At 37.5% G+C, this 15,472-nt stretch overlaps 1 protein-coding gene across 9 annotated transcripts in view; it reads left to right on the top strand.

Annotated features, from left to right (window-relative positions):
- The window catches only part of picalma (phosphatidylinositol binding clathrin assembly protein a), a 166,303-nt gene extending 151,964 nt beyond the window's left edge, over positions 1-14,339 (top strand). For 8 of the 9 annotated variants that reach the window (XM_072577722.1, XM_072577723.1, XM_072577727.1 and 5 more), the window contains 2 exons: positions 7,297-7,399; positions 8,243-14,339. In XM_072577722.1, coding sequence (XP_072433823.1) covers positions 7,297-7,389 — 93 coding nt within the window. In that variant the 3' untranslated portion in view covers positions 7,390-7,399; positions 8,243-14,339. The remainder of the gene's footprint in view (positions 1-7,296; positions 7,400-8,242) is intronic. The other variant, XM_072577724.1, reaches the window with a different exon arrangement.
- Positions 14,340-15,472: the final 1,133 nt, after the last annotated feature.

Genomic DNA, 15,472 nt, shown 5'->3' with positions numbered 1-15,472 from the left:
ATTAGCCACATTTTTCTCTCTCAATGTTAGTAGAAATAGAATTAGCAGTTTAAAACCAGTGCATAAATTAATTTTGTTTTAGCAATTTAGGTGACTTAGTGGCTCAGTGGCTAGCACTGCTATCTCGCAGCACCAGGGACCCAGGTTCGATTCCAGCCTTGTGCGACTGTCTGTGTAGAGTTTGCACCTTCTCCTTGTGTCTGCGTGTGTTTCCTCCACGTGCTCTGGTTTCCTCTCACAGTCCAAAGATGTGCAGGTTAAGTGGATTGGCCATGCTGAATTGCCCGAAGTGTCCAAGGATAGATAGATTAACCATGGGAGATGCAGGGTTATAGGGTCAGGATAGGGTGGTGGTTTTATGTGGGATGCTGTTCAGAGGGTCAGTGTGAACTCAATGTACTGAATGGCCTGCTTCCACATTGTAGGGATTCTATGATGGCGATTAATTATCAGTATCTCCGTTCCTACTTTGTGAATAGTTTAGTGACTGAACATGTCAAATTTCATTCTTACACGTAGAATTCTGCAATTTCTAACCACAGAGGATCATGTTCTATCGCTTTATAGTTTTTGTTCATGAAAACCACAGACTTTTATGTTTCAGTTCATGTGTATTATGAAAGTCTTTAAACTTTGTGCTTTTGTGTTCAAAAACGTGTAATCAGAAAATGCTGCAAATAGCAGTCAGACAGCATTGTAATAATTCATGGGTAGATCTTCTTCTCCTAAAGGAATGAACCTGTAAGGGAAGGGGAAAGTTAATTCTACACAAAACCAAAAATCTGCTCTGGATAAAATCCTGATATTAAGCACTCAGATATTTGGTAGTGGCTAGAGCTGTCTGATACTTGTTCCTTTGCATGCATGTACATGCCATGTCTGATCACTAAAATGCAGTCTCCCCAGATATAGTAACACTAGAATTAATCGTTTGTATGTCAATTCTACACAAGTGAAAAATAACATGCCTTCAGATTCATGGCTGTGTATAAGTGGTGCATAACAAGTAAGGTAGTTTTCTTGTTGGAGTTAGTGGGTAGCTGCTGCTATTTTAGGGAGCGTTGATTCATAAAAGGATGTAAGTAAGATCTTGTGACAAGAACAAGGCATTTTTGTAGCAACACGTCTATATTTTTATACTTGATTCCCTTTGAAGTAAAGGCCAATTCCATTTGTCTTCTCTATTACTTTCTGAATGTGTATGTTAGCTTTTTGAGATTGATGGACAAGGAGTCTCAAATTCCTTGTGCTGTAGCCTTCTACAGCCTTTATTCATTTAAATAATAATCACATCTATTGTTCAGAATCTCACCTTTTCCAATATTGTAGTCCATCTGTCAAGTTTTCGCCCATTCGCTTAACCAGCCTATATCCCTCACCAGACTCTCGAGTCATCACCATCACATGCCTTCCTACCTTCTCTTGTGTTATCAACAAAATTGACTGTAGTATGTTCACTGTTCTCATCCAAATCACTAATGTACATTGTAAATAATTGTGACCTCAGCACAGATTCCTGTGATATTCAACTAGTTAGAGATTGCCATCCTGAAAATGCTCCCCCTTTTACCAAGTTTTGTTTTATTTTTGAACTGTGACCTAAGAAGAATGGTACTACTTAAAACCAAAGAGACTGAGTAAGGAGATGGCTGCATGTTGGAGATCATGTTTACTGTATACAACATTGCATTCCTTATAACAGTGTTATCAACAGTAGACAGCAAGAGCCAGTGGGTTCTGAACTGAGGAAACTAACTGCTTGATGATAACATTCTGACTGGTGCCTGACCAGGTTATCTAGCTTGTGTAGAGCCAGTGCAAGATGAGAAACGCCTAGCCTGTAAAGGGAAAGGATAAAAAAGCTGTCTGTCTGTCTCTCCTGTGTAGAGGCAGTTAAAGTCTCCTGTAATGGCTTGCAGTCTTCAACTTGTCTTTCTCTGAAAATCCCCAATTAAAGATGGAACAAACTGACTTTAATGACAGTTAAAGGATGCATTCTCAGTAATTGAATGAAAGAGAGCACCAGTGCACAAACAATGTGTTGACAGCAAAAAAGTAAAAAGGAATTGAAAGGAAGAGAAAGAAAGTTGTTGAATCTTGTGATCTAGACTGGTGCTATCAAACAATGTTTCCCTTATTTTTTTTTTCAGACTTAATATCTAGGTCCTGTCTATTTTTGTATGTCAATCTGAATGTGAAGGGGAAAATTTAAGAAGGGACTGTGTTCAAGTTGTAAAGTTATAAGTTAGCAATTGGTGCTTCCTAATTATTGATGGTTAAATACAATTTATTTGTATTAAACAATGATTTTGTTAACTTGGTGAGTATTTTCTTTGAACCTGAGTTTGTCAGTTGAGTAAATTGTAGACTCAGAATAATTTGATTAAATCTTTACATGTTTGTGACAGTTACAACAATACTGCAGCTTGATTTTCAGCACATTGCCCCAATCGTGATGTTTAACACTGATCCAACGATTTCTCAGCTATGTGGTAATACACAAAGTCCATTTAGATATAAAGTCCATTTAGGAGTCACCGAATACTTGATCATTAGCTTTGTACGTTTATGATTTGAACTGCACTTTGATTTGCTTAAAGTTTAAACTTGGTTTTGAGTCTTAATTAGCATGAAGATTTTGTTTAATCCTTTTGTTTTCCATGCATCTATACTTGTTGCTCTGGTTAGAATTTTGGTTATTGGACATTTTGGGTTTCATATTGTGTTAAATGCAAGTTTCTAATCTTGCGTTTCTTCATACTGTGCCTTTGGGTTTCTATGTAGACTGCGATACATTTTGTTTAAGTTATTGGGTTCTGTTGTTGTACTTTGTAAATGGTGAACACATTCCCCAAAGGATTGTAAATATGGTTTTGTCTTGAAGATCAGCACTCTTAAAATGCTGCTTTGTAGTCTCTTCCTCAATTTGTGATTAAAATATGGAACTAAAACGATCAAATGCAAAATTTAATTCCCTTCTTAAACTACATGAAACTTGCACTGCCGTGGAACTTGATCAAACCTGGGAAAAAAGTTCTAAAGAAGTTTCTCTCCGTTCTGGAAAGTAATCAACCGAAGATTTTATATAGAACATAGAACAATACAGCGCAGTACAGGCCCTTTGGCCCTTGATGTTGCACTGATCCAAGCCCACCTAACCTACACTAGCCCACTATCCTCCATATGCCTATCCAATGCCTGTTTAAATGCCCATAAAGAGGGAGAGTCCACCACTGCTACTGACAGGGCATTCCATGAACTCACGACTCGCTGAGTAAAGAATCTACCCCTAACATCTGTCCTATACCTACCACCCCTTAATTTAAAGCTATGCCCCCTCGTAATAGCTGACTCCATACGCGGAAAAAGGTTCTTATGGTCAACCCTATCTAAACCCCTAATCATCTTGTACACCTCTATCAAGTCACCCCTAAACCTTCTTTTCTCCATGAAAACAGCCCCAAGTGCCTCAGCCTTTCCTCATACGATCTTCCTACCATACCAGGCAACATCCTGGTAAACCTCCTCTGCACCCGTTCCAGTGCCTCCACATCCTTCCTATTGTATGGCGACCAAAACTGCACACAATACTCCAGATGCGGCCGCACCAGAGTCTTATACAACTGCAACATGACCTCAGGACTCCCGGAACTCAATTCCTCTACCAATAAAAGCCAGTACGCCATATGCCTTCTTCACCGCACTATTTACCTGGGTGGCAACTTTCAGAGACCTGTGTACATTGACACCAAGATCCCTCTGCTCATCCACACTACCAAGTATCCAACCATTAGCCCAGTACCCCATCTTTTTGTTACTCATACCAAAGTGAATCACCTCACCCCACATTGAACTCCATATTGTATTATAATGTATTTTATTGTGATCAGTTACTTTTCACAGATAAACTTAGATACCTGACAAGATAAGAACAAATGAATTGTGTGGAATACATCTAGCTTTGAATCGCCACTTATTCTATGAAGTAATCCTGCTACCTCATTGATCACTCAATTTCTCTTCCTAGTTACCACAATAGAATAGTTTGTATATGTGATTTTGGAGAAGATTTGTAGCTCAGGTTGTGGATCAGGTTGTAACTTTGCTCACTGAGCTGGTAGTAATTCCTACACAACAGATCTAAACAAGAAGACACAACACACCCAGAAACTCTAGGCAGCCTGCCATACATTAAAGACATCTCTTGAAATGCTGACCAGAATACTCCAAGCTCCAGGCCCACAGCCTACAAACCTACCACCACAGTGAAACAGCTGCTAATGAATTTAAAGGACTCCATACCAACAACAGAACGAATGTCATATACAAAATACCTTGCAAAGACTGCAACAAACATTACATTGGACAGATGGGCAGGAAACTAGCCATCTAGTGTTCATGCACACAGACAAAGAGGGACACCAGTTTGATTGGGACAATGCATCCATCCTGGGGCAGGCTAAACGAAGACATTCACAGGAATTCTTAGCGACCTGGCATTCAAACTGGAACTCCATTAAGGGTCGAGAGTGTGGTGCTAGAAAAGCACAGCAGGTCAGGCAGTATCAGAGGAGCAGGAGAATCAACGTTTCAGGCATAAGCCCTTCATTGGGAATGAGGCTTGTGGGTCGGAGCTGAGAGATAAATGGGAGAGGGTAGGGTTTAGGTGAAGGTAGCTCCGAAAGCTATAGGTGGATGAAGGTGAGGGAGAAGGTGATAGGTCAGAGGGGGCAGTGATGGACGGGTCTGGAGGGCAGTGTATAGTTGGAGGCTTGAGATTGGGATAATGTTGGGGGAGGGGAAATGACAAAGCTGTTGAAATCTACATTTATCCAGTGTGGTTGCAGGGTCCCAAGGCGGAATATAAGGCGTTCTTCCTCCAGGCGTCAGGTGGTAATGGTTTGGCAGTGGAGGAGGCCCAGGACTTGCATGCCCTTTTACAGAGTAGGAGGGGGGAGTTGAAGTGTTCAGCCACCGACCGGTGGCTGTTAGTAGGTGTGGGAGTCCCAGAGATGTTCTCTGAAACGATCTGCAACAAGGCACCCTGTCTCCTCAATGTAGAGGAGACCATACCAGGATCAACGGGTACGGTAGATGACATTGGTAGAGGTACAGGTAAACTTCTGATATTGGCTCCACCCTCCGGACCTGACCATCGCTCCCCCACCCCACCAAGACCTATCACGTTCTCCCTCACCTTCATCCTTCTATCACTTTCTGAGCTACCTTCCCCCTCCCATTTATCTCCCAGCCCCGACCCATAAGCCTCATTCCTGATGAAAGGCTTATGCCTGAAATGTCGATTCACCTGTTACTCTGATGCTGCCTGACCTGCTGTGTTTCCAGCACCACGTTCTTGACTCTAATCTCCAGCATCTGCAGTTCTCAATTTCTCTCAGAACTCCATTAACACACACATTAATTTGGACCCCATTTACCAACCTCTCAGAAAAAGAACCGGAAGTGATGTCACCCACCACAACAGACCAAGCCAGGTGAATAGCAAGCAGGACAGAACACCAGCGCATCATCAGAGAGTCACTGATGATGTAACCTAGCATGGTGATGAAACATCTGAGAACAAATCTACCAGCGCAGCGAGCAAACTTAGACACCCAGATATTTCCCACAACTTCATGTTGTAATCATTGTCTATTGAGATCCCTGATTATAGACCGAAGGTTGTAAATAGCATCCTCTGCGATGATGACTCTGTTGTATTTCCTTGGCAGTCCTTAGTCTGATCAACTACACCTTCACTTCGCCTTTGTGTTGTTCAGGTTAATGAGACTACATGGTCTATCAAATCCAAAATTAGTCCATTTCTTCTTTTCCAACTTTCCCTTGCCCTTGCATTGTTGACTAGAGTTCCTCCAGAATCTATTCTTTGCTCCCTCACTTTTCACCAAAGAACTGAACCTTGTCACCATCATCCAAAATGGTCAGCTTCCACACTAGACTGATGGCACTTTAACTGTGTTGTTCCACTACCTCTTTGGATGCCTCCTCTTCTTTTGTCAGTTTTAGATAGGCTGCAATTTCCTCAGTTAGACATTATCAAAATTGAAGCCATGGTCTTTGTACTATGCAAGAAATTCAGTAACTTTACCATGAACTCCATCTGCACCCCCACCCCCACCCAAACATTCAAAATGCTCAGTCCCTTTGTGACATGACATTTTTATTAATGCTGCACTGCACCCCTCCAATCAGTTTTCTTTAAACCTGATTCATGACACTTTAATATTAAACTGCAGTCCCCGTGTTTACATTACTAAATGGTCTCGCCCATAATCCCTTCAATATCAAAGGTCCACCAGTCCTGCAACCCACCTACAATCCTGACTTGTGTTTGCCTTAACTTTACAACTTTTTTATTTTCACACACACAGAACCTTCATTCTCTGAAATTTTCTTCCGAATTTAATTGAGTTTTAAGGTGGCATATTGGCACAGTGGTTAGCATTGCTGCCTCTTAGCACCACGAACTTGAATTTGATTCTTTGAGGTTTGTGTGGAATTTGCATGTTCTCCCAACGTCTGTGTGGGTTTCCACTGGATGCTCTGGGATCTTCCTGCAATCCAAAGATCTGCTGGGTAGATGAATTGGCCATGCTCAATTGTCCCGTAGTGTCCAGGGATGTGCAGACCAGAAATGCTGCAGTAAAAGCAAAGTTATGGGGATAGGGTGGGGCATGGGTGTGGGTAGGATACTGTTCGGAGGGTCAGTGCAGAATTGATGGGCCAAGTGCCTCTTTCTGCACTCTATGCATTCTCTGCTCTAAGATCCTTTTCTTTTATGGCTTTTCGTGTCTTTTTCTTCCGTTTAGTATTGCACTCAATGATTTTCCTAGCATGGCGCATAACTGTGCTGTTTAGTTCCCTTTTCCTCTTTTGGAAAATCTAATTTAGTATAGAAATCCATCATTTAGACTTCTACCTAAAATTATATACTTGAAATTGTCGAATGTTAAATTTGAGGTGTCTACAGGTGCAGCTTTGATTTAGTTAGCGCATGTGTTTTACTGTAATAGTTCAGTTAAATTTTATCTACTCCTTTGCAAACACCTTTTTCTCAAATCAAAGATTAGTTTCTAACGGCTAAAACCTGAAGTTCCTAAATTGCAATATGAATTTTGAAAGTTAATCTGTGTATCTATACTTGCTCAAAATTTGAATCCTTGCAGAACGTGACTTTATTGCTAAAATGACAGCTCTGCACTGCTGTCGCTGAATTCTCATGTCCTATTCTTCGCATTTTCTGCTTTCACTTTCTTTCTTCACTTTCTGACATAGTTGCCTACAGCCTCAAGCCCTTCTAATCAAAGTTCTCCTAGAGCTCCTGGAAAGGATCCGTTTGCAGAGCTCTCTCTCAAGGATTTCTTGTAGAACAGACAAGGTATTCATGGAGTAATAAGTGTGTATCTTCGTGTTTTCTGCGTTAAGCAATGTTCAGAGCAAGCACCTTAAAGCCATCAGACGAAGCCAGCTGTAACAGCTTTGTTATAGTATTTGGTTATCTCACATAAAGTATGTTAAAACAGCCTTCTTGTTGTATGGATATCATGGTGCATTTGTGCTTTTCAGAAATTTATAATATTAGTTTCTTTTGTGTATGGTTTGTTAATACTTTAATTAGCATGTAGTCTTTTTGTGTGGTATTAGGAGGTCAACAAATTAATTCTGACAGTAAGACTCTGTCAGTGTATTTAAATGTTGGTTTGTTTGCATTTCCACTGCTCCCCCAATTGGAACAAGTTTCAAATTCACGTACAAAATTGTACAGAAAAAAAGGCTTTCAAATACACACAGTAACTCCTTAATACAATGGTGTCACTTTTCATCTATAGAAAGATTAACAGACAAAATTTGTTACTTGGATTTGTATTGTTTTTTTTTCATCAATAATACATCCATAATCACTTTAACCACCTATTATTAATAAGAAGTCTGCAGTTCTCACTGTACTTTTTTTTGTCGGGGGCAGGATTGGAGGTTTGGGTGGGTTGTCCCTTTCTGAAGCTTTTTACATACTACTTTCACAAATTGCCAGGCTAAAATATGTTGTGAATTGAGTATCCCTAACTTGTAAATAAAAACTGATTTATTGTTGAAAATTGATTTTTAGTGAAGAATTTATCCTTTTAGAGTAGCTTGTGATTTTCAAAGAAACCTGAAATTAATGTTTTACCATATATAAATCTTGTTTGCCCTGTTATTTCAATTCTATCATCTTTTCCAGATACACTTTATGTAATGGCATCAAACGGAACCATTCCGAGAAGATAAGTGCTAAGCAGCAACTTTTATTCTTGCGAAATACTCGCTGTTTGTGAAACTATCTTCCATAAGGATGTTCTCAATATGGATAATAAACAAGATTGCAGAATGACCAAGATGAAAGGTTCATTGGAAAGCCAATGTTGATGTATCAACTTCAGCAGCAAGTGGAAAGGCTTATTTTGTTTGGCTGATGACTGATTCAATCATGATATTAAATTGTTCCAACCAATAATGCTGTACAATACCCTGTACATCAAATAATATGTTCTCATGCTGAGTGAAACTTCTATTGATTCAGAATTGACAGCTTGAAAAAAACAATAAGATTTGTGGATAAGAGCTGCTGGATTGTAAATTATCAGGATTTGGTGAGGTATTCTTTGAAAAGCAGCAGTAAATTATGTAACTTTTGTATGTACACCAAGTATCAATTTTTCTTTCACCTTCACAGAATAATCATGCTAAAATTATTAATTCAGAATTTTACTTTTTATTCAAGTTTGCAGTAGACATTCCTTGTGTACTATGTTTGTATTTATTTATGACTGTCAGATTAAGTAACAATATTGCATCAGATGCTTTCTGTAAGGATTAATGTGAATGTGCATGCTTCATCAGTTAGATGAAAACATGGGTTTGAATGGAAAATGCAGTTAATTGAAAGATGGAGCACTAAATATTCTACAACTCAAGTTTACTTATCCCTTGTACAATTATTTGTAAGCAGATTCACAATCTTGCATTTGTATGGGATTTAGGATGAATAATGTATTAATCAATGTAGTTAATTCTGTGCCTAGGATTTTGCAATGGAACAGTTATTGACTTGCAAACTACTACTTTTGTATTTTGGCATTAGCATAAATGGGAAGGCCTTTCTATGCTCAGCATGTCATTATTTTACATCCGAGTTTAATGCTGCCTTTCCTGACTAGAATGTAAAGAATTGCCTTCAGTTCACAAAGATCCTCTACCTCCATAGGACTCCAAATCATATGCAGATCTCAGAACACTTCAAATATTTGTTTAAATGTCCACACATGGTGTCTTCACTTGGTTGGTTCTGAGAAGACTTGTTTACACAAAGTTGGATATGAGGGAATAGTTTCTGTGTAGAAATTTTTTAAAAGTAAAGCAAGATAAAATGTAACACAAAGCACTGTTGATCGGTGCTCACTGTATATAACATGAACTCTGTTCACATTACTGGTGTGAAGGATAGCTTGAGCTTAAGGCAATTCGGTACACAAACTTTGCAAAATTTTGCTGCATTGTCTTTGCAGAATATATTTTGTTTAAATGAAAAAAATGTATGTTAGGAGAAAATTTGGTGGATTTTCAAATAAAGAGCAGCTTTCACTGACATTTTGTTACCAATTAGGTCCAAGTTACATCTCTTGATTCCAGTAGATCCTGTGCATGGATATAATAGCTCTGCATTACTTAATTTAAAAAAAAACAAGCTGTTGTAGGTAAGCTGTTATGTCACCTTAATCTTTTTCATCAGTGGAAAGGCTTTGCTACCAGACATTATCTGACCACTTGTACATATCTTCAAAATTTTTAACTCTTCAAAGAAGTTGCTCAGGATTCATCAGAAAAAAAGGACATCAGTAATGTCAGTGATTCTATTTGTTTGTGATTTTTTTTATAGGGCACTTGTATTTGCCACAAATATATCAGATGTCAGTTGATACTGATTAACAGAAATGAAAAAATGTTAGTAAATATTTCAACTTAAAATACTGTACTGAAATCACTTAAGACAGTTGTACAAACATGTTGCATTCTTAACCTTGTGATTTCTGGACATATCTTGGGGCAATTCTGCTTCAGGGCAATTAGGTTATGAATTTTTTGCCAAATAAGGCATGACCAACTAATCTTGCTGAATTTCTTAAGCCATTAATATGGTGAAAAGGGTCATTTCATGAATATTGCTTACATCAGCATACAGAAAGAATTTGGTACGGTGGATTACAAAATTAGCACTAACAATGAGAGTACAATGATTGGTATTCACCTTGTGACATTGGTTATGAGTTAGCTGATTGATGTGATTCACAGAAATTAGAATGGTTTATTTGTGGCATGGTATGATGTAATGTTTCATAATGAGGTCTACCCTGAGACCTCATTTTTGTGCCTTAGATGAGGGCACAGGAAATCCTGTATCAGGTTTGCAGATGACATGAGGTTAAGAATTATGAGAAATTTTAGAGAGGAAAGCATTGTTTCGCCAATTCTGTGGCATTTGTTCATGAGGTGCCATCCAGTTTGGATTGAAGCAAGATAAATCCACAATATTTTCTTCTTTGGTCCATGTATAGTAACAATTAAGGGGCAAAAAGATTGAGTGTTCATATGCAGTGTTTACCAAATGTTAATGCTGTGGTACAAAAGGTAACATTAAGGCAAGTAGAATGTTGGCTTTAATCTCAAAAGAGATGAGATTGTGTCAGTTGCATAGAAACTTGCTTGAACTCTTTCATCTAGAGTGCAACATTTGTTGTGAGCACAAACTAGTGAAAGACCTTGGGAGGGACTATGCATAAATATGCCAGAATGATAAATGAATTTAAAGGGCTAAAGTTGAGGGTGAGATACAGAAACTTAGATTGTATTCTATTGGGTTAATGTGTTTCGGGTTAATTTATAAAGAGATTTCAGTAGGTAGTTAAAGACAAATAATTTTCTGTTTCGGGGCTTGAATGCAATTTCAAAGGTTTGAAGTTCCAGCTAAGCTATTGACAAGTGAAATTAGGAAATAGGTTTTCCATTCAAATTTAGTGAAAACCTGAAGGTTCCTTCTCCAAATGGGTACAGATGTTGTGTCAGTTAAATTTTTCAGGGCTAAGGGGCAGCAAGGTGACTCAGTGGTTAGCACTGCTGCCTCACAACACCAGGGACCCGGATTCGATTCCAGCCTCTGGCAACTATCTGTGTGGAGTTTGCACATTCTCCCCGTGTCTACGTGGGTTTCCTCTGGGTGCTCCAGTATCCTCCCCCAATCCAAAGATGTGCAGCTTAGGTGAATTTGCTGTGCTAAATTGCCCATAATAATCAGGAATGTATAGGTTAGGTGCATGAGTCAGGGGTAAATATAGGGGAATGGGTCTGGGTGGGATACTCTTCGGAGGATCGGTGTGGACTTGTTGGGCCAAAGGGCCTGTTTCCACACGTAAGGATTCTAATTCTAATTCTAAATCTAAATATTTACTTAGTTACATTATGAAAGATGGTTAAATGGAGTTGGGCCCAGGCCAGCAATGATCTAACAGAATGGAGAACAGGCATGAGGTGATAAATGTGTTTATATTACTGCAGCACTCCTTCCTCCTATGGTCTTTTTATTATAGTTCAGTTACCTCTTCTCACTCCACTAGCTGTAGTTTAATGGCCTGCAGCCAAACAATAATCTATGTTTGCTGCATTTTGACCGCAGACTAACTTGTTGACCAATTTAATTAAATTTTACTCCTTGTGAGTTGGAAACTGACAGTGGTAAAAGTATTTCCCAGAAGTGTAAGCAAATCACATGTATGGATAAAATTTGATGTTTTGCATGTGACACTGCTGATGTGAGCAATTTGATATAAGTTATACTATTCTTTAGAACTGAGCATAATGTTATCAAATCTGTATTTGACTTTTTCTTTGTTTAAACCTTTACTCCAATCTGCCCTACTCCTTGGCAGAACACAGATTAAGTGCTATCCAGGAACCAGTAACAAGGCTGCTTGGCAAAATGTGGGGAAATGTTTGTTCTTCTCCTCCCATTCATGGTATATTCATGTGTAATGTTACCAGCACAGTTTCAATTTAACCTTTGTAAATGCTTGTGTGGCAATACTAAATTCCAGCTTCTCCAGATTAACAGACTTATTACTGAAATAATATTACTATTTTCCAGACTTCAATGCTGCTTATTGCTTATTAACTATTTGCATATCTGTGGAAGTTAGTGTGTATGGCACTAATAGAGTGAAACTTGACATTAGATTATTCCATAATTTTCTATATTGGATTAATTATTAATAAAACAGTTGCACAAAATTCCACTCATGAAATTCTGCCTTGGCGCAAATTCAAAATCATCTGATCCAACTTATCAAGTTGAGACTGTCTCGTATCTCCTCTCATCCCATAATCAGTTTAAAATCAAGGTTCTTATTGTTCAATATTTACAATTCAAGCTCCAATATCTCTCAACCTTCTCAATATTCCAGCTGAAAATTGACATGGAGGACTGAAAACACAAGGACTGATTCCTTTGGTTTCCTGCCAAAACATCATTTTTCATTGGAGAAGGAAAATGCTTTGTTGCAGATATGTGTTGATTGAAGTCAGAGAGACTTTGTAAGTGCCCAAAGAAGAAGAAGCACCTTGACTGCCTAAATTGATGTAGAGATGAATGAAATAATTTTATTGTTTTAAAGTCTTAATATTTGCTCAACATTTAAAGTCCTATCTGATTTTTGTACTGTACTAGACTAAATGTTTTATTGAATTAAGAGCAAAATCTTTGTGATCCTGCAGTCAAGTTTGAGTGGCTGTTGAACAAAATTGCCTGGTGCCTATTTTATCTTGTTTATCAGTCTCCCAAAGATGGAATGTAGAGATGCATTGCACAAAACTTGCTGGTTTTTAGTTTGTGACACTATGGTTTAAACATTTGTAGTGTGTTGTTTTACAAATGTTTTTCTTGATAAATGAGAGAAAAGAGTATTTCAAAAAGATGGTAATAAGCAAATGCATTGGACTTTGACTATAACATGTTGGAGCTTATTGAACAAGGTTAAGAAAAAGAATAGAAATGTTGGAAATATTCAGATCAAGCAACATTTGTAGAAAACCAATAACATTTCAGGATGATTACCTTTTCACTAAAATTTTAAAAGTTTCAGCATTGAATTATACAGCTTTGATAATTGCTTGTTGCAGTCAAGGTAATGAAAGGCTCTCATTTGTAAATCATAAGTTTTTTATACTTATTCCTTTTGAGCATAATGTGTATGTTTAATCATAGCATCATTTTGGTGTGCTTCAGAGGAATTGATTCGTGCTGGGTGTATGATTCCTCTGGATATTGTCACCATTTTAGTACTTAATCAGTCATTCTTTGTGTATGAGCAAAGTGCAAATTCTGACAGACAACTTAAACATGAGGCATCATATCCAAGCCTAATGTTGCTCTCTTCTGATATTCGCACAAATATATTTCTTCCCTGATCTCATGAAATTACAATCGAATAGAATTATACTTCCTCCTTCGACTTCCCAAGCTAAAATTGGAAGAATACTTTGAACTCCTGATTCCTTCATTCATTTCCTTGATGATGTCATCATTAACCATAGTCTCCTAATGCATAAAAGGTGTTTTCTGTTCTGCAGATTATACAGTAATAATGAAACATTTATCAATAACCAAAGTGAAGGGATAGTAACAATAAGTTTAAGCACCTCAATGAACATGTACGAAATGCAACTTTAGAAGCCAGGAGGGTATGCTGACCAGTTAAATTGTTCCTGTATTTATTGTAACAATTCTATTTGCATATAAGAACAATTCTGATCCAAGTTGACAACGCAGCTTTGTGTGATCTTAACCCAACCACTAAACTGCTATAGACCACTCTAAATGAAAAATCAAATCATACATTCTGCCTTTTCAATGAGAAAGCAATATTATTCTTTGGCATGCATCTGAGCGAGATTATAATATGCTATATAAATACATATTTGATCTTTTTATACATTTATGTTTTCTTACTGTTTTATGCTGTCATAAAGGAGGAAGTTCCGTAGATATGGGAGCAGTGCACTATTCAATTCAATGTATTTTTCACAACCTTGAAGTGGAAATACTTTAGCATGCACTGGGTTTGGATTATTGCCTTAAATCTCACTGTATTCGTTGGCCATTTTGAAATGTATACTATAAATTCTTTACCGAATATAAAAACTCATTGTAATTGATATTTGGATGCAGATTTCTCATACTTTTGCATCACCTGTGGATTTACAAAAAAAATAAAGCCAGACATGTTTCCTAAGGCCTGTGGTGTAAATGAAACTTTTGAAAATCCTGAGCATATCAGGATTTTATGCAAGAAGTTGAAACATTGAAGAGAACACTTATTACCATCTCAGTATTTTATTTTGTAATTTAAAATAATCCAGAATGAGGAAATCTCATTTACAGCTTGAGAACAGTGATTTTCTTTGATTCTTGTGTCTTCATAATTTATACTAGAACTTTTTGTTCTAGTGAATCAGGTTTATTTTTTGACATCTGAACTGTTTGTTTAAATATAATTTCTCTTGAATTTTATTTAATTGTTTATTAAATAAAATTTAAGACAACTACTGATGAGATCATCTGATTGTAAAACAATAAATTATCTTTATAAACTCGAACCTGTGGCAACTTTGAGCTCAATACAGGAGCAGTGACTCACATTCACAGAAAATATAAAAAATTAAGAGATTAAAGGCTAAAATTCTAAAACTTTTTGGGTGAGTGGGAATACAATGAAGACAAAGAAAGTAATTGTGTTGTGTAGTAAGTGGATTTTGGGGATTTGATACAGGTGTGAAACTGGTAAATTTTGCTCAAGGTATAATTTAGATGAGCAGATTTTTAAAATTGCAAATTGGATTAAGAAAAAGTTGTCAGTTGATTGAAAATGGTGTTGCCTAGGAGGTGATAATTATCGTGACAAGAAGCTGATTTAGGGGATTTTCAGCCCGGATTTACACTAAGTGCTCAGGTGTATGTTCGGTTATTTGACTTTTAAAATGTTATTCCTCTACGCAAAGCATGAAAGATTATATATTTCAAATTTTTAAAAATACTTACAATAAGTAATTCGACTAGATAGTAGTCAACAATGAGTGACATTTCTAAACTTAACCAAGTTGGGTTATTAAAACTATGGCAGGGCAAATGATGTGTTATGGCTATACATGTAGAGCTGCTGGGTAGCAGTGTTGATGGCAGCTTGGGTATTTTTTATTTGGGTTCATTAGCTGGAGTCTGATTTTTACATACTGAGGTATTAGGAGTTGCTTACTTTTGCACTTTAATCTAGGAGACTGTTGCAGTCCTTCAAACTAGATCTATCCATTTTGGTCTATGGCCAGCAACAGGAGTATGACTGCAAATAGGTAGGTATGGGCCCCGAAG

The sequence above is a fragment of the Chiloscyllium punctatum genome, chromosome 9, assembly GCF_047496795.1.
Source record: "Chiloscyllium punctatum isolate Juve2018m chromosome 9, sChiPun1.3, whole genome shotgun sequence".
Lineage (NCBI taxonomy): Eukaryota > Metazoa > Chordata > Chondrichthyes > Orectolobiformes > Hemiscylliidae > Chiloscyllium > Chiloscyllium punctatum.
The sequence above is the reverse complement of the archived record's forward strand: the minus strand, read 5'-3'. Positions and strand labels throughout refer to the sequence as shown.